Source organism: Ictalurus punctatus, chromosome 18 (assembly GCF_001660625.3).
Source record: "Ictalurus punctatus breed USDA103 chromosome 18, Coco_2.0, whole genome shotgun sequence".
Classification (NCBI taxonomy): Eukaryota; Metazoa; Chordata; class Actinopteri; order Siluriformes; family Ictaluridae; genus Ictalurus; species Ictalurus punctatus.
In genome coordinates, this window is record NC_030433.2 from 15,191,393 (window position 1) to 15,213,195 (window position 21,803).

Here is a 21,803-nt window from a genome sequence, read left to right on the forward strand (position 1 = left end):
TTGTATATGTAGGTGACTCGGTGCTCCAGAATTACCGGAATCAAAAGCAACATATAGGGACGTGAAAACGAACCTAGGGAGGACCTCGTGGCGCAACGGTAGCGCGTCTGACTCCAGATCAGAAGGTTGCGTGTTCAAATCACGTCGGGGTCAAATTTTTTACGTTTTACTGTTTATTGTGTCGACAAAAGCAGTGACTGTATACCGATCTATTTTAAACCCAGTCAGAACTGACATTTCTCATAAAAGGGATCTCCTATAAACTACTGATGGGAAGTTCGGATCATTTTACTGACTCGGATCTTTGAATCGCGTTAAGCAAAATGAATGGATCTTTTTTTTCGAGTCATTTCGTTCATTTCAGCTGAATATAAATTTAATGTTACATGTTAAATTCTACAACACATCTAGTACTTACGCAAACGTTGATCACATTTGGAATAAAAAATTAACTATAGGCTAATGTAGCCAAGGCCAAATTATGATCAACAGAAATTATTAATTAATTGCTTAGCTGGGTCTTCAGGCTATGTAATCTGTTAGTTCACCTCACCTCCTTTCTCGTCATGTCACATTTATCATGTCTGTTCCCCAGAAACAGAAATTGTTACTTCACTTCTCGAGTCTTCAGGTTCTAGTCATTCATTCCTCACGTCACAGCCACATAGGCTGAATGCAGTGGGGCTGTGACATGATGACTGTTCGACTCGAACCCAAAGACTCGAGAGGTGTACTAATCATTTCTGCTTCCTGTGCAGTCAAAAATGAACAAATAATCTCTGAATAACTTGTTCCTGAGTCATATTAAAGATTCTTTCTGACTGAGAGAGATAGTGTGTATGCGTGTGTTCAGTCATAAAGGTCACATCACCAAAGCACTGGCACTGTGTAATGTCATTTCATTGCATGTCGTACTATGCATGTTTGTATGTGTGAGACCAATACAATTAGATTTCAATAAGTTATTATATATCGAATAAGATAAAAGAAAAACATTAGTTCCCTGACCGGGAATCGAACCCGGGCCGCGGCGGTGAGAGCGCCGAATCCTAACCACTAGACCACCAGGGAAGTTGCAGGGGAGACTGTAATTAGAAACTAATATAGCATTCAATCACTGAAGGAGCCGTTAAATATGAATCTGCTGAAGCTTGGCTTTAACGACCTCGTGGCGCAACGGTAGCGCGTCTGACTCCAGATCAGAAGGTTGCGTGTTCAAATCACGTCGGGGTCAATTCTTTTTAATAATAAATATTTCGATTTAACTCTCAGCTCAGAATGTTGCTGTGGACATCACAGACGATAAACAAGCTAGTGATTAAAGTCTTGAGGATTACATAAGTATTGGTAGAAAAATAAAATAGATAAATCAAATTAATAAAATAAAAAAGCAAGCACTCTTCTATTAAGTTCTTGTAATTTAATTTTCTTGATCATTGACATTTTATGAATATAACTAAAGAAGTTCTGCATTTGTGTCACCATGAACAAAATTAATTGATGTAAATATCATTTCCATTTATTTATTTTGTCCTAAGGATATACAAACTGTTGCACTCAAATGTATGTTAGCATGAAGTGTGTGTGGTGCTGGGGAGACTGACAATGTTGGTGAAAGTCAGTGAAAGCAGCTCACAGGTTATTTTTAAAATAAATATTTATTTTCTTTGACAGACACTTTAACAAATGAACAGTGATGCTCAGCAGTCAAAAAAGTCCAATCTAATGCTATGTTCAAGTGTCCTGCAAATTTCATCAACATATAAACCGTGAAGGTGGAATTCATCAGTTTGTGAAACATGAATCAAGATGCTCCATCATGGATTAACTAGGATGATAAACATCTGTCTTTTCTTTAGCTCCTCTATGCTGTGGAAATGAGAAAAGAAGAGGGTTTGATTATGCAGTGAGAATCATATCACACAGCACTACTGAGACCACTATTACTTTTGGTTACTACTACAAAACCTGAATACAACTGGTGAGATCAAAATAGGCAAGTTTGTTTCACAATCAAACATTTATTTTCATATGTGGCTTGTATGTTCAACATGCATATACATTTTTGTTTTAGAAAACTCTTCTGATTATCCCCTTTCAGAAGTATACAGAGTACTTTCACACTTGGCTTTGTTTCCCAGAAAAAGTGCTGACCAGAGCGCCTTCTCTGGTGTCAACGGTCAACTGTCAACTGTTGCCTCAACTGACATGTACCCATAACAACACTCTTACCAGTCCTAGACACTAGATACCTAGATAACAAATTAGCCACTCTGGATATCTAGATTATATTGACCATTTTCACCAATTATACAGGTAGATACAGGTATGTATGGCATTACTGTCTGTCGCACCTCCTTGGGTGCCCATAGGATTACTGCTCTTCCTTCAGCCTTCCCAGCATAATGCAACCAAAATCATACAGGCCTCCCCAGTGACTGAGGCTGGAACGAGCCTCACTGGCACAGTTAATGCATGCTCAGTGCCACTGGTTCCATATGGTTTCTCCATTACCTGTAATACCACTCATGCATGTTTGCCTAACACAACCAGAACCATACAGACCTTCCCAGTGACTAAAGCTGTGACAAGCCCCATTGTCACCATTAATGCATGCTAAGTGCCACTGGTTCCATATGGCATAGGTTAGCTGCAGGATTATCAGCCGGGTACCACCGCTCAACAACGTTTCAGCCCTTTATACCCGGGAATGTCTCCTGGTGGTAGGGCAGTGACAGGGATCGCCTTCAACTAGACCTCGGGTTAGGCTTTACTACCCCAACACTACTTCTTTCTCCTCACCCAGAACCAAAAGTTGTTCTTATCTGCCTTTTCAGTCAGGTCTTTCAGGACCTTCTGCTGCATTGCTCCAATTACTCCCATATCACTTTCACACTTGTTTGCCTTTACTGTGGCTTTGGAGGCAGAAAGCTCAGGGAAGAGTAGCAGTGATTGTTACCAAGTTGTTATTTTAGTTATATTGCAACATTGGAACACTAGCAGGGACTCACTAAGCGTTCCAATGAGAACGTTCATTTACCCCCAGTGAGTCTGATCTTGTTAAAGAGCTACACATTGGCAGAAGACTACCTTACCTAAGGCAACTTGCTTCTTACTTGATTTTCTCCTCACAAACTCAACAACCAAATGGTTAATCACCTAGCCTACTGAAACAGTCATAATGGATGTGCAATGTAGTAATGTATGCATTTTATTTTGCATGCGTTGGATTGTGGGGCATTTCATATAGCAGGATTGGGAAGGAGGCCCTGCTTCGTCATCCTAATGACATTTATCTCACTTGTTTTTCTCCCCCTTTTCAGGGGAATGGTACATTACAAATCAGAAATGCGCGCACACCATAGTGAAAAGTTTCCAAAGCAAAGACTAAGAAAAAGAAGGGGAAAATCGTCTCCCATTTCCAATGCCTATACCTGGACTAGTTTCAGATCTTTACATGCAGTATATGAGATGTAGTTAGGCTGCAAATTTTTACTGAGACCTCGCAACCACTTTGCGATACTCTTTGTGGCCACTCGCCATAGAATTAGACAAAATGTGTGCTGGCTGTTAAATAAATAAATAAATAAATAAATAAATAAATATTGAAAGCACCCTTTGTCCCTTGTTTTAAATAGTAATTCTTCTTACCTGATGCGTGCTGTGCGGGGGTAAGAGCTTAGGCTTGCCGTAGTCCGGAGGGTTAGCCTGAGGGTCGTAACCCAGACGCTTCAGCATGGGAGCTATGCTATCCATGTCCTTCACTACATCATCAGGAATGTGTCCCACCCACTTAGACAGGGCTTTTGTGTTCACCGGGTTAAATACTTGGTCAGTTGACCGTTCCAATCTGTAGCAGAAAAGTGGAGATATTTACACATCACAAATTCCAGACCCAGACCATAGTGATCATTATTTACAGCTGAGAGCTGTCTAGAGATGTATTTTCAGCAAAACTGTGATCGTGTTTGTTTTTTTTCCTGAATACAAGGAAATGTATTGAAATTATTATTGGTGAAAATCAGATCTATGCTACTGATATCATGGATTAAAAAATAGTTTAAAAACACAAGTTTTTTTTTTCTTTAAAACAACAAAACTGCAAAAGTTTGCATTGTTTTGCAAGTTCATCAAAATTCTGTTCAATATAATAGTGTTTCTATAAATGATTGTCTTAAAAAAAAGTAGCTTACTGAGCGGTTGAATAATTTTGCATGTTTGTCCTATTTACATGTGCACATGTAAACTAATACTTTATTTGTTTAAGGTATACCAGAAGCCAGGTACATTCTGGACTAAAATCATACACACCAGATTACAGACCCATGATTAAAGGCTGTGTCCTATTAAGCATAATCAAAAGTATTAATTTCTGAGGAATAATCATAAGTCCCCCTGTGGTGGAAATCATGGTGTCTTCTTTCAGAGGAAAGTTCAAGAACAGAAATGGCTCCAAAAAATATTTGTTGAAAAATCTAAATAATGTTCATGAAATAAATCCATACTGAGGGGGTCTGTGGAATATATTTACGGTTAAAGGGGTACCTGTGAGAACCACTGCTCTAGCGAGTCTTTAACATGCCTCCTCTAACAGAATGGTTCAAACGGAGCATAGCTTGCTGTTTTACTGACCTGGCACGTGCGTGTTAGAGCCAGCAAAATTGATTCTGTGTTACTGGTTTTACCACAGAGCAGGGACTATAAATAAAATACTCTATAGAATTGTAACTTTTGCGTTAAAACCAGAGGACATCACTCACTTAGACAGAGACACTCCTCCAGCTTTCCCAATCAGCTGCTCATGGTGCAGTACGGCCTGGTCCCAGGGCAGCTCCAGGAACTGAAGCAGTTTTCGCATCACTTCCTCTGGATTTAACACCAGCTGTTCGTAGTGCACAGGCAGACAGGTCCCCTCTGCCGCAGCCTGGCATTGTTCATACATGACCTCCACTGCTCGGTTCCATTTCACCAGACAGTCCCGGTAACTCGTCAGGTCAAATCCTGTGATGGTCACCTTACGCGATATCATGGAATGAACCGTGGCCCGGCCATCACGCAGCATCAGCACAAATTTGGCATGTGGAAAGAGTTTGGAGAGGTACCCGAGAGACTTCAGAGCAAAAGGGTCCTTGTTACAGAGGCGTGGGGCCGGTTCACCATGACCCACAATTATCTCCAGGAGGAAGGACCGGACAGCGGAGTCCAGGACCTCGTCTGTGACACCAGCCTCGATCAAGCGACTCCTTTCACGAGATGAGCGGCTCCAGCTAGCCTGCATGGCTAACAAACGGGGGATGACGCGTGTCTCTTCTCCACAGCGCACCTCAGGGTGCGCATCCAGCATGGCCCGCATTAGAGTAGTACCACTACGAGGGACACCACCAATAAAAATCAAAGGAGTGTCTTCACTGTATTCTATAGGCATAGGCAGAGCGTAACTGAGATTCTTGCCCAGACGCTGGCTAGCTGCCCATGCAGCCCAAGCACTGGTCCTAGATTGGGAGTTTGGGCATTCCATGGCACTAAGGCTGAGATAGAACACTGTGATAGTGCTGAAGACCACGCAGGCCAGCAAGACGTGGCGAGTCTGTTTCCTCATGGTGTAAATCTAGAAACTGAAATAGGTTTGTGTGAGGTGTGGAGAAAGAAGAAAAAAAAAACGTCATATAGAGTAAAGTAGCATGTGGCAAAGTATAATAAGCATCAATGAAAAGAAGATGAATAAGAGACAAAAAATTTAAGGATACAAATGGGATAAAGAGAAGAATGTAGGGTAGCGGTAAAGCAGAGGGGGAGGGAAAAGCAACCTGGAGATAAAAGCCTCTTATAACCTTGCTTAAGGGTTGACTGCTGAATCAAGCCTCTGGTTGTTGATTTGCTCCACTGTCTCTGGAAAATGGGAACAAAGAAGGAAAACAGTTAGAAAAATAGGCAAAATGTAAAGTTTTGGAATTATTTATGATCCGTTAACGTGACTTGACTGCAACTACAAATGAACAACATTCCATCCTCTGATTAACACTGATGTCCAGGGCAAATTAACACAAAACCAGGACCGATTAAACCAGGTGAGATACAGGTTTTGGGTTGTTTAACAAAACTACTGAAGCGATGATCATTTTGAAGCACACTTATTTGTTTATAACTATCATATTTACCATTCACAATAACATATCTACTGTATCTTCTTTAGATCTATTCTGTGTAGATTGCTATAGCCTGAGAAAAAAAAATTCCTAGATGAAAGATGCCAAATTCCTTTTTACCATTTGCAAATTTAAACGAAAACATTCATGTCTCACATCTCATTGTCTCTATGTTCAATAAAGCGACCATGCATTAAAGAAAGGTTTCATTTCCAGACTTTGTACGCTTTTGTAAACCTTATTTATATCAGTTTATTTATCAGCTGAGCTGTATGCAGAAACTGAATATGCTGAAATTTGTTTGGGAGCACATATACAAATCAAAATATACCTGGAAAGGGCGAATTTGCATTGAATATTGATATATCTCTAGTATTTGCATATAAATTTGTCTATAGGTGTCAAAAATGAATACATATTTTACTTTCTGGACTTGCCAAGTGACAGACGAAAACAAATGTATCACAAATTAGCTGGGTCAATTCAAGCCTGGTTTCATGCATATGATTTATGCATTATTTGTGTGTGGTCAACTTTTTAAAGTTACACTTTTGGTTCCTTACATGGATGTAACTTACACACACTGCCTAGAAAGCATGGAAATTTATAGACTAGATTTTCCTTTATAGATAAAGATATATATGTAATGCGCTGAATCTTGTTTGTAAACGAGACCTGGTGAAGTGACTAGCATAATTGAAAATTTTAGATGATTTTCAGCTTTGGGGTATATAGAATATATTGATGAAGCATAATCAATATGTATAACTAACATTTAGAATCAATACTTAGAAGCATAATCTAAAAGAATCATCTAATGATCAATGTGAGTTAACAAGCATAATCAATATGTATAATCAGTATTTATAAGCAGAATCTAAAAACGTAAAATACATACTAATCAAACTATATTCTAATTGTGTACTGAGTTAAAAGGATCCTGTGTTTTTCTGTAAATCAGCATTTAGACATCGCGGAGAATCCTGCGTTTATCTGCACAATGACTGTTTTTCTAAGTGAACAACCTTGAGGCCCGATACCAAATGTCAAGTTAGGACAAGGCCGCAGGAAAGGAGGACAGATATCAAGGAAAGGAGTTTTGGTCAGAGGGGGAAAAAAGGAAAAAACTGAGTGTATCTATTTTTTTATTTTTATTTTAAACAGCAAACTGGTCCTACACCACAATTATAAAACAGCTATGAGCAGAAGTAATTAATTGTGGCAAAGGGGATGAATTGTTTTAAAAAAAATATAAATAAATAAATAAAAAAAGACACAACAACAAGAAAAACGGTAAAACTATGCCTAAGATGAGCTCATTAGCTCAGAAAGTTATAAAAAGGCCTGTGTGTGTTTGCATAATCCAGACTGCCTGCAGAGGTCTCACTTTATTTGTTTTGAATAAAGTTTCATTTCTTCTGACATCCATAAATCCTGGTCTCTGGAGGTTTTTTGACACTGGTTGGAGAGAATTTGCCACAACAGCTTCAATGGTCCTATTCTACCTAGTATCTGCTGGTAGGTTCGATTAATTTCAATTTAATTATCGAATGTTTCCTTCCACCTCAATAAAACATGCCGGTAGGGCGTGTTGGGTAAATTACTCAACAAAATAAATTCACTACAGATTACTAATTTCTACTTTAAAATTGTAATCTGATTACTGCATGTAAAAAGTAATCAGATTACTAATTACTTTACTTTCACATTACTTTCAAAACCTATCAAACCTACAAAAATACACTACAAAGTGAAACTCGTGGTTATTTCAGTCATTTAGGCACGTGTCGATGTATGACATGATCAGAAAAGGTTGGATTTATCATAAAACTTGCCTCGGGTGTTGTCACTGTTTGCAGGACTACCAGACCGATAAAATATAAAACTTTTCTAACTAGGCTAGTTTGGTTGTCACTAGTCAAGATGAGGCACTGCTAAGCTATCATTGTATGTGTTTAGCTGCTACAGTGCCCTGCAAAGTACATTATCGTTCCTTATTCTCTGCTCATATCATGTTCACATAAACTGGAACTCACATAGACATTTACACACCTTGTTTTCCTGCTCAGCATCAGAGGATGTTAGCGTTTCCATATCAACCCGTTTACTGGTTAAATAAAAATCAGCGTATATCCATTTTTCCTCACACTGACTGTGTGATCTAGCGTTTGGCAGAATTGAAACCCATCAGCCAATAAGACACGAGTATTTCCACATATTTTCCTGTAAACACTGTCTGATTGGTCCCGCCTCCATTCACTGAAGGTATAAAATTACAACACCGCCGTCTTCTTTTACTGATGTTCATTTACGTAGTGACAAACTACTCCAAGTGGAGAATTATTCGGGGCTAAAGGAAAACTCTGCCCAGGCCAGGTAACGCCCCTGGAAACCGCACGAAACGTGATTTATTTTAAAATGCATTCTACTTAATATTGTTTTTCTTAACAATGAATTTGTAATGCAAGTGACGTAATTTTACTGATATCAGTAACTGTAATCAAATAACATAAATTTGAAATGTAATGCGTCATACCCAATATGCCGCTAGGTAGGGTTGTTATGCTAAATTGCCCCTAGGTGTGAACAAGTGTGTGAATGAGTGTTTGCATGGTGCCCAGTGATGTACTGGTACCCCAACCAAAAATGTGTTCCCCGGATAGGTTATGGTTCTACCGCAACCCTGACCAGGACAGGTTAATGAACATGTTTATTTAGTCAGAATTTATTTATTTAACTTGATTGACAAATGTTTTTAAGATCTTAATGGGGACCAAATGTCCCAACAAGGATAGGAATATTGAGTAGTATTGACCGTGTGGGAATTTTTGGCTGTTTTTATTATTATTATTATTATTATTATTATTATTATTTAAATTAAAAAAGTAAATGTGTGTGAGAGAGAGTGAGGCAGAGAGAGAGAGAGATTAAGGGGGCGTTAGGGGGTTAATTATTGGCAGATGTGAGACATTCTAAGGAAAAATACCATGTGTGTAAGCCACTGATTTCATAAACAGTGCGAACCATCTATACATTATTGCACATACATTAATTTATGGTCGGCAGAGTCCATGGCGAACAGCGCATCCCTTGAACGCAGAACACACTGTGTAATCTGTCAACTTATTCCACTAAACCTTGGTCACGCGCTGCAAGAAAACCGCAAACTGGAGTACAGAGCACTGAAACCGCCATAAAGTTCACTACATTCACACAGTTCGCATTAAAATAACCAAGACAAGAGGCCTGTGTGCTAAACCATTCTGCATACAAATTATCCCTTAACTATACGTGTTAGTGCCAATGTCATTTAAAAAAGAAACCTCAACATACCTACATACGGCACACAAGCTACTGGTGCAAAGATAAAATATTAGCTTAGCTGTGTGAGCTTCAAACAGTGTCCGAGGAAGCCTAGCCTAAGCTAAGGCTTCCATGGCAACTAACCTTCATGACAATGATATGGTGAGGTTTAACCACAGCGATATGTGCAGGAGAAAAACAGAAAAAAAACCCTGCTAACCTACATCAGGACTCGTAGAGAAAAAAGCCAGCGCTGGTTGTTTAATAAAAACATCAGTAATTCATGTCGTCTTACCACAGAAAAACGGCTCCATTCTTTCCTCTTTCATATCCATGCTGTGTATTTTTGTTTTTTTGAGAGACGACTGTAATCCAAAGTGCTCGTGTGGACATGAGGACAGTACCTCACAGCAAAATGAAAAAATTAACCAATCATGCTTTATTAAAAAGAACACTAACATTAATATTAACAACAACAAAAAAACCCAACCCACTAACGCATTAAAACACACTTGAAGAGTTGATACCGGAGCTCTGAGGAGTCCAACACAGCATGAGCAGATTTGCCTTTCCTTCCTACTCTTACTCTCTCTCACACACACCCACTTTCTCGCACTCTTTTTCTCACTCCGTCTCTCTCTCTCTCTCTCTCATTTGATATAAAATAAGATATAAACACACACCCCTTGGTATCAGAAAAACAAAGATGGTCAAATATAAAGTACAACAGAGTTGCAGTCATGTACCGGTGCATACATTGATAAATTTACACAAATTACCCCTTACACAAGATGCAAGTATACCATATTTACTTACTGCATTTATTATATTTCATTATTCCTGAACTTTCACACAGTGCAGTAAAACTTTTTGCAAGGCACATGTCTTGTTTGTGATACCTTAATATTTAATGCTTGAGCTAGGGATCAGGACTCTCCAAATCACAGCCGCGCTAGGAAACAAACTCTCAATTCTCATATGTTCAAAAATAAATCTAAAGGTCAATCTTGTAAAACTAGGAAGAAACTGTTGAAAGGGTGTTTAAAAGAATATACAAGCAGGTAGTGAAACATCAAGTTTAGCAGTTAAAGCAAGATTAGTTGTACAGGCTTGCACAAAAATAGCTTCCTGTGTGAAAGGCTGTTTATAGAAAGATGAGTCAAGCACTACAAAAAAAAAAAATATATATATATATATATATATATCATGAACTCAAGCCCAAGCAGTAAAGTCTTTCTGCTTACAACAGCTACTAAACATAATGAATAAAACTACAAAGGTTTAGATACTTTGTATATACACACACACACATCAACATAATGCAAGAAATGCAACATGATGCAAGGAGAGGAAGTACACCTTTGTAGCTCTGAGAACATCCTTTTTTTTTTTTTTTTGCCCCGGCCTGTTTTAACCAGAGTGCTGCTGAAAATGTTTTGACAAAACCACAGTAAAAAAAAAACACTCATAACGACCAAATATATGCCTCAGAAACACTTCTAATGAAAGGAAGCATAGAAACATTTCTCAGCATGTAACGATCCAGCTTTAATTAATCACAATGCATAAAACTACTAGCTTTCATTAATGTAATGAAACTCAAAATGCTTCAGTAATACACACTTTACACAATTTTCCTCATTGAATCATGCTTGGTGTGCAAAGTTCCTTCTTTCATTTTGCATTGGATCTAAGAAAGGGAAGCAAACATCCAACACTTTGCATAGCTTGTGCAAACTGCATACTTGTCTCAAACCATGCCCATTTGTTGGATAATCTCATATACACTGATTTATGTGGTTTAACAATGAAGTACATTGTTTAACTAAGTAGTACAAAAATGGAATTTTTCCCTTTTCAGTTCACCATGATAATAATAGCAAAGTTCTGTATCTTGGTCTATGCTGATCTGATGCCAAACTGCTCCTAGTAAACTTGCAAACATGTTGCAAGCTTCAGTTGCAAAATGTTACACAAAGACAATGTAAAATGTTGCAGGCTTGAAGGCAATATGCATTAACAAGTTCACATGGAAGATCTGTGTTGTTTCATTTACAATAGGTTCATGTACAAATGTTATTATTAAGACAAACGATGACCGGCAGTTTTCAGAACTTCTCCTTATTTGTTTACTCCAGTGCAAAACTACAGAAGCAAAACTTCAGACACCTGATAACTAATATTGTGTGCATGTCATTTTGGCTAAACAGTTGTTTTAAACATCCAGATGATGATGATTCCTGGATTTATTTTTAATCATTGATCTGTGCTTGCGTCCATTTCAGCACCTTCTGCAGCACCGCCTTCTTGCTGAGGATCTGCAGGAAGGATGTCTGTGACAGTCTGAATAAGCTCATCTATTTGTTCTTCTGTCAGCCGTTCTTCACTCTCTTCTACTATCTGAGCAGAAAAAAAAAAACACATTTACCTCAAAACAGAATATCCCAGAAAAGTACTTCCAAAGTATGTGCCAAACGTTCCCCCAGAAAACAAGGTGCATTACAGGTAAAGACACACTAAATACTGCCTGAATAAAAAGTATTTACCTGTCGATTTTATGTAAGTCATGTAAGGCCTAAAACACGTCTGTCATAGGAAAATAATAAATGGGGGGGTGTGTGTGATGCGGCCCGTTGCAAAAGCAGAATTACTTATACAATCCCAAAGTTAATTACTTTCCAATAACAGCAAGTCTTGAAGTTACATTTACTGCTGTCTGCGAAACATGTTAGTTCCAGTTATCACTTACAGTACCCTACACTATTATTGCCACCCTTAGTAAATATGAGCAAAGAAGGCTGTGAAAAATTGTCCATTGTTTAATCTTTTGATCTTTAAAAAATTCACAAAAATACTAGTTTCTCATGGATGTCAAACAATTGCAAACAAAACTTAGGTTTATCCAAAAATAAATCTTTGTTCAATATAGGTGTGCAACAATTATTGGCACCCCTATGAATTCATGTGAGAAAAATATATTTGAAGTATATTCCCAGTGATATTTAATTTTTTTTAGTACACCTGGGTGACTAGGAACAGGAAATTGTTCAACCATGACTTCCTGTTTCACAGGGGTATAAATATGAGGTAACACATAGGCCAAATTCCCTTAGTCATTCATAACAATGGGAAAGACAAAGGAATACAGCTGTGATGAGCGGCAATAGGTTGTTGAGCTTCACAAAATGGGAACTGGATATAAGAAAATAGCACAAGCATTGAAAATGCCCATTTCCACAATCGGGGCAATAATTAAAAGTTCCAGTCAACTGGAAATGTTATGAATCAACCTGGAAGAGGTGGTGTGTCTATATTGTCACAATGCACTGTGAAGAATATAGTTCGAGTGGCCAAAAAGTCTCCAAGGATCACAACTGGAGAATTGCAGAAGTTAGTTGCGTCTTGGGGTCAGAAAGTCTCCAACACTACAATCCAAAGTCACCTAAATCAGTTGAAAGTTTCCAAAGTTGTTTGGAAGGTTTTCAAGAAAAAAGCCTCAATTCTCTTTCAAAAACAAACTCAAGTGTCTTCAGTTTGCCAGACACTACTGGAACTTCAAGTGGGATCGGTTTCTATGGTCAGATGAAACCAAAATAGAGCTTTTTGGCAATAAACACCAGAGGTGGTTTTGGCGCACACAGAGAGGTAGCCATATGGAAAAGTGCCCATGGTTAAATATGGTGGTGGCTCTGGTAGAAAAAGAGAACCTGGACATTTTGTTAGGATACATGGCATCATAGACTAACAAATATCAACAGATATTCAATGAAAACCTGACTGCCTCTGCCAGAAAGTTTAAAATGGGCTGTGGTTGGATCTTCCAGTAGGACAATGATCCAAAACATACATCAAAATCAACATAAAAATGGTTTACTGACAACAAAATCAAAATTCTGCCATGGACATACCAGTCCACTGCCTTGAAAGCCATAGAAAACCTGTGGGGTGAACTGAAGAGGAGAGTCCACCAGCATGGACCTTGAAATTTGAAGGATCTGGAGAGATTCTGTATGGAGGAATGGTACATTCCATGTATTCTCCAACCTCATCAAGCATTATAGGAGATGACTCTGAGCTGTTATCATGGCAAAGGGAGGTAAGCACAAAGTATTGACTAAAAGGGTGACAAATTGTTGCACACATATATTTAACAAAGTTGGTTTTTTTTATAAACCTGTGTTTTGTTAGCAATTGTTTGATATCCATAAGAGCATAGTATTTTTGTGAATTTTTTAAAAGATCAAAAGGCTAAACAATAAAGACAATTTTTCACAGCTTTCTTTGCTCATATTTACCAAAAGTGCCAATATTAGTGGAGGGCACTGTATGTTATAAACCAGGGGTGTCCAATCTTATACAGAAAGGGCTGTGTAGGTGCAGGTTTTCATTCCAACCAAGCAGAAGCCACACCTGAGTCTAGTGAAAGCCAAGATCAACTGATTAAACAGGTGGAATTAGGTGTGGCTCCTGCTTGATTGGAATGAAAACCTGCACCCACACTGGCCTTTTGAGGATAAGATTGGACACTGAAGACTCTCCACTGTCAGAAAACTCAGTTAAATCTTGCAGCTTTACCGCTGACACCAGAGACTCCGTCCAAATACATGTTTTTTAAACTGTTCAAACATAGAAGTCCCTATAAAAGTTGAAGTTCCTACTATAACTATAGAAACAAGAAAATGTCTAATTAATTAATAAAAACCTATTTGCCTTCCAGCTCAAACTATTTTCAAAGTTGCTGTTGTACAAAATTAATCAGCACCTTCTGACCAATCAAAATCAAGCATTTGACAGAGCTGTGGTAAAAATCAACGAACCAACCTTTCAAGCTGAACAACCTAATCTACAGAGTAACTCCTAAGATGACTTGTTCATGTAGCAGTTGGTTTTCATGTTTATAGTCATGTTATAAAAAATAACCTGACAATTTTCTTAGTCTGTTGCATAAATCATCACTTCATTGTACACGTTGCAGCATGTTCTAGAAGGCAAAAAAATTAAAATAAACTATTTTATAGTCTAGAAAATACAACACATGAAACATGACTTCCTGTCTTTATGAGAGACAGGCTGAGTCAGAAAAGGCACAAATTACAAGGCAGAGAATAAATCAAAGCCTGACCAGTTGGATCTCAACAGCAGTCTGTGGTCTGTGGTTCAGCAGCTGCAGTTTCTCTGCTCTGCAAAGAAAGAGAGAAAATGTGGGACAAGGCAGTGCAGTTAGTGTTTGGGGCAAAAAAAATATCTGAATCCCAGGTCAAAAACAAAAAGAAGCTGCACGGTCATGTGTCATACAGTTAGTTAGTTGTTTCATTTTTAACTCCATGCCACATAAATACACGAGCAGATGCACACAAAGGACTAAATAGACCTTAGATAAATAAACAATAGACAATAGATAAAATTAAGTAGAAGACATTTTAAATACCAAAAAAGGATTCATGTGTTACACAGTACAACAGCAGTACTGCCAACATTTACTAACCAGAAAACGCTAGAAGGAAAAACCCAAACAGAATTTTTCCATAAAAACCTTGCTTGTGTGTGTGTATGTGGATGAGATGTGTCTTTTTTTTATGGGCCCTCAAGCCCGAGGCTAGTCATTTCTCAATTCAAGATTTGCCAGATAAAGTCATATAAAATCAGTTAAGGTCAGAATGAAGTAAAAGTAACCGCTACACAAATTTACACATTTTACATCCCACATCTCTTTCGAGCAAATCTTACTCATATCATCTGACTGCAGAAAAAGCAAGCGGAAAAGTGGAGTCTTCAGGTGTCCTGAGACAATTTTCCACTGCATGGTACGGCTCGACTCAACTCAGCTCGCTTTACTTTCTGAGCTTGCTTTTCCACTGCCGTTTAGTGCCGCCTCAACGTAGGCGCCATCTTCCACTCGCCTTCACGCAGGAATAATGTTGTATTATGGAAGCCCGGTACAAATACACTGTCAGGCGGTATTCCAAACGCCATTCCTGTTCACTGAATATAAATACTATTAAGGATGTAAATTAATGGCGTTCTAGAATCTATGTAATGCTCGATGTGACTAAGTTAGATTCAGCCGCGACAGGAGTGACTTCAATAAACGCCTGTTTGGAAATCTGTAACAAGCGAGATGTAAAAATCTAAGACAGAAACTTTTGCTGAAATTTTATCTGTAATGAGAAACAATTTTCAATTAATAGAATATTACCATATGCAAAGTATGTATTAAATGATACATTTATTCAGGCACAATACAGAACCACTCGTTAAGGAGAATTCCTATTCCCTCAGTGCGTGGCTCACATTTAGTATCGGCTTGGCTCGCTTGGAACCTCGCCTGAGGTGGTAATAAAAAAGTACCAGGTATCAGGTACTATCCACAGTGGAAAGCCCCCAAAAAGGGAGCAGAGTCCAGTCGTACCGTGCATTGGAAAAGTGCCACTGTATCACGGTAGCAAGGGGTCAAAAATGCTACAACTAAACTAAACCATAAAATGTTAGCACATCTGTAAAAGCAATGAAACTTAAAACATATAGTTATTAAATATAGCAAAACAAATAGAGATTTCAAAATATCATAGTATAAATAAAGTTATATTAAATATATACAGTGCTGTGAAAAAGTATTTGATTTCTTCTGTTTTTGTGTACATCTCATACTAAATTGTCTCAGAAATTAAAACAAAATCTAAGATAAAACAAAGGCAACCTGAGTAAACACAAAATACAGTTTTTAAATGATAATTTTTTTTTATTGAAGCAAAAAAGTTATCCAATACCAACTGGGCCTGTGTGTACATGTATTTGACCCCATAGCAACTAATTCCCCAAATCAATGAAACTGCACTCATAATAAGAGTTCAGCTGGACTAGACGCAACCAGGACAAATTACTGCCAGCCCTGTTCAATCAAATCAACACTTAAATAGAACTTTTTCAACAGCATGAAGTTGGTTAAAAAGGTCTTAGGCAATAACACACTATGCCAAAACTGAAAGAAATACATCAGTCTGGGAAGGGTTACAAAGCTACTTCAAAGGGTCTGGGACTCCAAAGGACCACAGTGAGAGCCATTATCTCAAAATGGAAAAACTCAGCACAGTAGTGAACCTTCCCAGAAGTGACTGGCCTTCCAAAATTCCTCCAAGAGCACAACTACTCATCCAGGAAGTCACAAAAGAGCCAAGGACAACATCAAAGGACCTACGGGCCTTTCTTGCATCAATAATTGTCACTGTTCATGACTCCACTATCAGAAAAACACCGGGCAAAAATGGCATCCATGGAAGAGTGGCGAGGCGAAAACCACCCAGAGGAACATTAAGGCTTGTCTGAATTTCTCACCTTGATGATCCTCAAACCTTTTTTTTGCTTCAATTAAAAAAAAAAAAAAAAAAAGAAAGTTTACTCAGGTTGCCTTTACACGAAAACAGAAGAAATCAAGATACAAATACTTTTTCATAGCACTGTACCTTTTTTGTATAATTCTTGTAAAAACTAGTATACCTTATGATTGTGTATACCTTATTCCTCACATGTATATCTTAGTATACCTCACATACTGAAGGACAACACTATGAGAAATTTCTACTTATATAAAAGAATTGCATTCATAGAAAATAAAAGAATACAGTTACATACAGCAATATAAGAAACATCCCAATGTCTACTACCATGAAGCTGTGCATTTTTGTATTTTAAAATCCCTTTTGCCTTTGAAGCCTATAATAATACTAATTAATACTCATGTGACACACACAGAGCATGAGCTGGAACATGTATTGTGCGCCACTAGACCACATGACACCTGTGCCATAACAGGAAGTGCAAATTACGCAGCTCATCAGCAGAGGGCAGACAAACCCCTCAGCAATTAGTGAAGACATGCAGATACAGTGCATCCGGAAAGTATTCACAGCGCTTCACTTTTTCCACATTTTGTTATGTTACTGCCTTATTCCAGTGCCCAAAAATAGGTGTGCCAAGCTTGTAGCATCATACTCAAAAAGACTTGAGGCTGTAATTAATACCAAAGGTGCTTCAACAAAGTATTGACCAAAGGCTGTGAATACTTATGTACATGTGCTTTTGTTTGTTTTTTATTTTTAATAAATTTGCAAAGATTTCAAACAAACTTCTTTCATGCTGTCATTATGGGGTATTGTTTGTAGAATTTTGAGAAAAATAATTAATTTAATCCATACTAGAATAAGGCTGTAACATAACGAAATGTGGAAAAAGTGAAGTGCTGTGAATACTTTCCAGATGCACTGTGGAGCAGTTTTGAAACTACAAATTCCCATTCAAAACCAAGCAGCCCGCAAAATATCGTGATGCGATATGACATGAGGTGTAAACAACATGAGCCGCTGTACTCACTTGGTGAGTTTGTGTGGAAGCATCGCACTAAGGAAGTCTTTCATTATCTCAGGACTCTGCTGTGCACATGGTGTCTTGGAGAGATACTTAAGTGTCTGTTTTGAAATAGACAAATGCAAAGCAAAATCAAATGTAACAAAGAAGCTAACAAGTTTCTTTTATATTAAGTATATACATACTCCGTTACTGGCATTGTCATTTTGGTTTGCTCAGTTCTAAACACTGAAGATAAATAATATTAGAGGAAAAAATATAAATCAGAAACCTCTCATTACTATCCATTTCCACTGACAGCATTTTATCAGTTGCTCTTAGGAATAATGACTTGCAAATGAGCTTTATAGTCACCATTAAAGCTTAAATCAAGTACACAGCAAGAAAAACACTAAAATCAAGGGATTTTAAAAAAATAGGATTAGCCCCAATTTAAGTGTTCAGTGAAGAAGCATTTCTTGAGTGTTTGTTTGTAACTTTGACCGTGGAATGGTTGTTGGTGCCAGACAGGCTGGTTTGAGTATTTCTGAAACTGCTGATCACCTGGATTTTCCCGTGCAACACTCTCTACGGCGCGAATGGTGTGAAAAACGAAAAAACCTGAGTGAGTGACAGTTCTGTGGGTGGAAACATCTTGTTGTTGAGAGAGGTCAGAGGATGGCCAGCCTGGTTTGGGCTGACCGGAAGACTATAGTAACTCAACTCACCATTCTTTACAGCCAGAGTGAGCAGAAAAGCATCTCAGAACACACAAAATGTCCAACCTTGAGGCGGCTGGACTACAACAGCAGATCACACTGGGTTCCACTTCTGTCAGTCAAGCACAGGAATCTGAGGCACAGGCTCAGTGAGCACAGGCTCATCCAAACTCAACAGTTGAGGATTAGATAATGCTGTCTGTTCTGTTGAATCTTGATTTCTGCTACGACATGTAGATGGTAGGGCCCCAACCTGGCACCTACAACATGACTCCATGGATGCAACCTGTCTTGTGTCAAAAATTCAGGCTGGTGAGGTAATGTTGTGGGGAATGTTTTCTTGGCACACACTGGGCCGCTTAATACCAATCAAACACTCAGTATGTTCACATGGACAGCAATATTCCGATATTAACCTAATTAAGACAATACTCTGATTAAGAAACTACCATGTAAACAGTGATTTCTGATTACCTTAATCCAGCTAAAGTCATACTCGAAGGAAACACAAATTAAGACATTTTGGTTGCATTATTGATGTGCATTTCAGACATGTATATGCCTTTATCACACTATTAATGGCATGTCTGAGTTTTTGCCACATTTTGTGACAGGACAGGTACACACAAGGCAGTGCTCAACCGTTTGATGGCAAACAAGAGAGCATGACTGCGTCCGAAACCACGTACTTACCTACTATATAGTAGGTGAAATACATGTATACATGGTAAGTACACAGTTTCGGACGCAGACCATGGCTTCAAGCAGTCGTCTATTTGCACGTATAGCATGACAAATAATTAACAACACTTGAGGCTTTCGTAAAAATTAAAAAAGAAACACCCAAAACTGTATACGGTACCATAACGAAGGCAAACTGTATGTTGATACGTGAAATTCTGGAGGGAACATCGGACGGTGTGGCGTGGGGACATAATGACGTGTGCCATTAATCGATCTATGTTCTATAACACATAAAATAGGAACACGAAAGGGATATTCTAAAAGCAACTCATGTAAACACCTTAATCAGAATACTGTCTTATTCAGAATAAGGTCAATAATTAGATTACTGCCATCCATGTAAACGTACTCAGTGTTTGTATGCCACAGCTTATCTGATGCTGACCACGTGCAACTCATCTTATGGATACTTCCAGAATGACAATGCACCATGTCACAAGCACAATTTGCCTCAAACTGGTTTCATGAACATTACAATGAATTCACTGTACTTCCGTGGCCAGTCACCGCATCTGAATCCAATAGAACACCTTTGGGATGTGGTAGAACATGGATGTGCAGCTGACAAATCTTCAGCAATTACGCGATGCAATCAGGTCAACATGGAGCACAACCTCAAATTAATATTTCAAATATCTTGTGGAATCCATGCCATGAAGCAATAAGGCTGCGCTGAGTATTGCTATGGTGTTCCAAATAAAGTGACTGGTTAGTATATGCCTCGAAGCTCATCCAGTTTTAAAGTGTTGTCACATAGACTTGCATGAGGACAATAACCAGGATCATAATTTCTAAATTCAAACCACACCTTCTTTTTTTGTTTTAAGTAATCGGGTATTTCACAATATTATATAATGTAAGGATGTCAAAAAAGCAAAAATAAAAACACAAAAGGTTTATCACCCTTAACTGGGTAAGTTGGAAACACTGAACTATTCATTAAACTGCTGAGGTATAAATGGGAATAATGAAAAAAAGGGAATTTACCAGTAGTTACATAACTAACCTCATACATTATAGTGTTAAGGTTCTGCTGCCCAGTGCTGTGCTTGTTTTTAACACTCTCTTTCCTCTTCTCTTTCAACTCTGTCAGCAGCTGATATACCTAGTATGATCAAATCACACAAAATCACAAACACATAGTTGGCCAACAGGCCCAAATAACATTCTTTGATGTATATTTAAAGACAATCACATATATTTAGTGTCACATTTGACAGAATATAGTTGTGTAAATATGGTTCAATTAATCTTTACTGACCTCATAATTGCTTAGCATCGCAGCGTTAGCATCCCTCCTGCAATGCAGCCATGACAGATTATTACATTTATTCTGCAAAGGAATTACTACTTATGAAGCAAGAACAACTCAAGTCACTCCTCTGCATGAATTTAGTTCAAATATAAAGTTTTTTTTTAATCTGAAAGTTGGGCAATATAAATTTCACCAACATTTCCACAGTTATAAACAGCTGAATGTTGTATCAGAGGAGTTATATTAAATGTATCTGCTACAAACTTGAACTTTAAGTAAAAAAGGTCTGACAAATAAACACTCGGATATCTGAGATTTCAAAGCAACATGAGGTAACTAAATAGGCCAAATAATGGGTGCCCGCTATCGAGGTCCACTGTCAACATGTTAGACAGAGGAAGACCTTACAGGATAGCTACTAAATACACAAACATTACAAAATTCACTGTGCAAAAACAGCTAAAAACTTATTTAGACAAAGCTGTGGTTCAGGGCAAAGCCGCCATTCGGAAACATTTGGTGTTTTCTTACAGTTATTGTCACCTAGCATGTGTAGCTAAATTATGAAATGATCTTTTCCCCTTCTTTAACATATTGCCAACACACCAGTATACTCAACCAGCTAAATAACATTAGCAAAAAAGCAATAACAAACGTCTTAGTTTAAATCGTTAATTTATAGTTATACAAAAATCGTTTCTCACACTTCCATCCTTGCAATCTTCACAGGTCCACTACTGTAAAGTAGTCGGGCGGAAACATTACTTTAAAGATGTACGTTCCTACAGCAAATAGTGTAATCAGCACCAATGTTGGTGAACTTTACTTTTTTAAAATGGTTCATTTGAAAATATTTTTATTTCAAGACAAAATTCACAATGTTACTTATTTTCGTTAATAATAAAAACATGTATTAATAAAATTCAAAAAGAAGTCCCAATAAACCAGTAGATCTCTGGTACACTGAATGTTGCACTGAATGAAATATGTAATAATTTTAAATATATAATCGTGTCACATTTTAGTGATTTTATTAATGGAAATGCACTGCTAGAGAAATTTTGGAGTCGACAGCAATTCTGATTCCACGTTTTGGAGTCGATTCCACAAAAATAAATAATTGTACAGGAAAAGAGATACACAGTGCGGCAGCAACACCACCACCACCACCACCACCAACAACAACAACAACAATAATAATAATAATAATAATAATAATAATAATAATAATAATAATAATAATAATAAGTTACTTAATATTCCACCTTTTGAACATTCATGATGAACAGTTGCCAT

At 37.8% G+C, this 21,803-nt stretch overlaps 2 protein-coding genes and 3 non-coding genes across 10 annotated transcripts; 2 read left to right on the plus strand and 3 right to left on the minus strand.

The window, feature by feature from the left end:
• Positions 1-81: 81 nt before the first annotated feature.
• trnaw-cca (transfer RNA tryptophan (anticodon CCA)) lies at positions 82-153 on the plus strand. Its single transcript has one exon. It is a non-coding gene; the product is annotated as a tRNA-Trp (tRNA).
• An 846-nt stretch (positions 154-999) lies between these two features.
• On the minus strand, positions 1,000-1,071 carry trnae-cuc (transfer RNA glutamic acid (anticodon CUC)). The gene has a single exon. It is a non-coding gene; the product is annotated as a tRNA-Glu (tRNA).
• A 91-nt stretch (positions 1,072-1,162) lies between these two features.
• On the plus strand, positions 1,163-1,234 carry trnaw-cca (transfer RNA tryptophan (anticodon CCA)). The gene has a single exon. It is a non-coding gene; the product is annotated as a tRNA-Trp (tRNA).
• A 405-nt stretch (positions 1,235-1,639) lies between these two features.
• Positions 1,640-10,104, minus strand: tpst1l (tyrosylprotein sulfotransferase 1, like). Of its 4 annotated transcripts, none has more exons than XM_017492938.2 (5): positions 9,745-10,104; positions 5,832-5,889; positions 4,761-5,615; positions 3,652-3,850; positions 1,640-1,869 (listed from the first exon to the last, which is right to left on the minus strand). In XM_017492938.2, exons 3-5 carry the CDS (start codon positions 5,597-5,599, stop codon positions 1,825-1,827), a joined length of 1,083 nt encoding a protein of 360 aa, XP_017348427.1. In that variant the 5' UTR covers positions 5,600-5,615; positions 5,832-5,889; positions 9,745-10,104; the 3' UTR covers positions 1,640-1,824. The 4 variants fall into 4 exon arrangements, with proteins under 4 accessions (XP_017348427.1, XP_017348428.1, XP_017348430.1 ...); XM_017492939.3 differs by having other exon boundaries at positions 5,808-5,889; XM_017492941.3 differs by lacking the exon at positions 9,745-10,104 and adding an exon at positions 9,480-9,527.
• Positions 10,105-10,249: 145 nt separating this feature from the next.
• crcp (calcitonin gene-related peptide-receptor component protein) lies at positions 10,250-21,798 on the minus strand. Of its 3 annotated transcripts, none has more exons than XM_047161628.2 (6): positions 21,773-21,798; positions 20,514-20,550; positions 20,259-20,357; positions 17,817-17,911; positions 14,572-14,629; positions 10,250-11,849 (listed from the first exon to the last, which is right to left on the minus strand). In XM_047161628.2, the coding sequence occupies exons 1-6, from the start codon at positions 21,781-21,783 to the stop codon at positions 11,706-11,708; spliced, it is 444 nt and encodes a 147-aa protein (XP_047017584.1). In that variant the 5' UTR covers positions 21,784-21,798; the 3' UTR covers positions 10,250-11,705. The 3 variants fall into 3 exon arrangements, with proteins under 3 accessions (XP_047017584.1, XP_017348433.1, XP_017348434.1); XM_017492944.3 differs by lacking the exon at positions 21,773-21,798 and adding an exon at positions 21,212-21,302; XM_017492945.3 differs by lacking the exon at positions 21,773-21,798 and adding an exon at positions 21,212-21,263 and having other exon boundaries at positions 20,514-20,585.
• Between the last annotated feature and the right edge of the window lie 5 nt (positions 21,799-21,803).

Excerpts from the sequence above, each read along its gene's own strand:
- tpst1l (XM_017492938.2), bottom strand. The coding sequence starts at position 5,599 with ATGAGGAAACAGACTCGCCACGTCTTGCTGGCCTGCGTGGTCTTCAGC. Across the intron at positions 3,851-4,760 it reads GGAGGAGTGTCTCTGTCTAA|ATTGGAACGGTCAACTGACC; the intron begins GTGAGTGATGTC and ends TTTCTGCTACAG. Across the intron at positions 1,870-3,651 it reads CCCCGCACAGCACGCATCAG|CATAGAGGAGCTAAAGAAAA; the intron begins GTAAGAAGAATT and ends TCATTTCCACAG.
- crcp (XM_047161628.2), bottom strand. Across the intron at positions 17,912-20,258 it reads TTAACACTATAATGTATGAG|ACACTTAAGTATCTCTCCAA; the intron begins GTTAGTTATGTA and ends ATTTCAAAACAG. Across the intron at positions 11,850-14,571 it reads CTGCTGTTGAGATCCAACTG|ATAGTAGAAGAGAGTGAAGA; the intron begins GTCAGGCTTTGA and ends TTTTCTGCTCAG.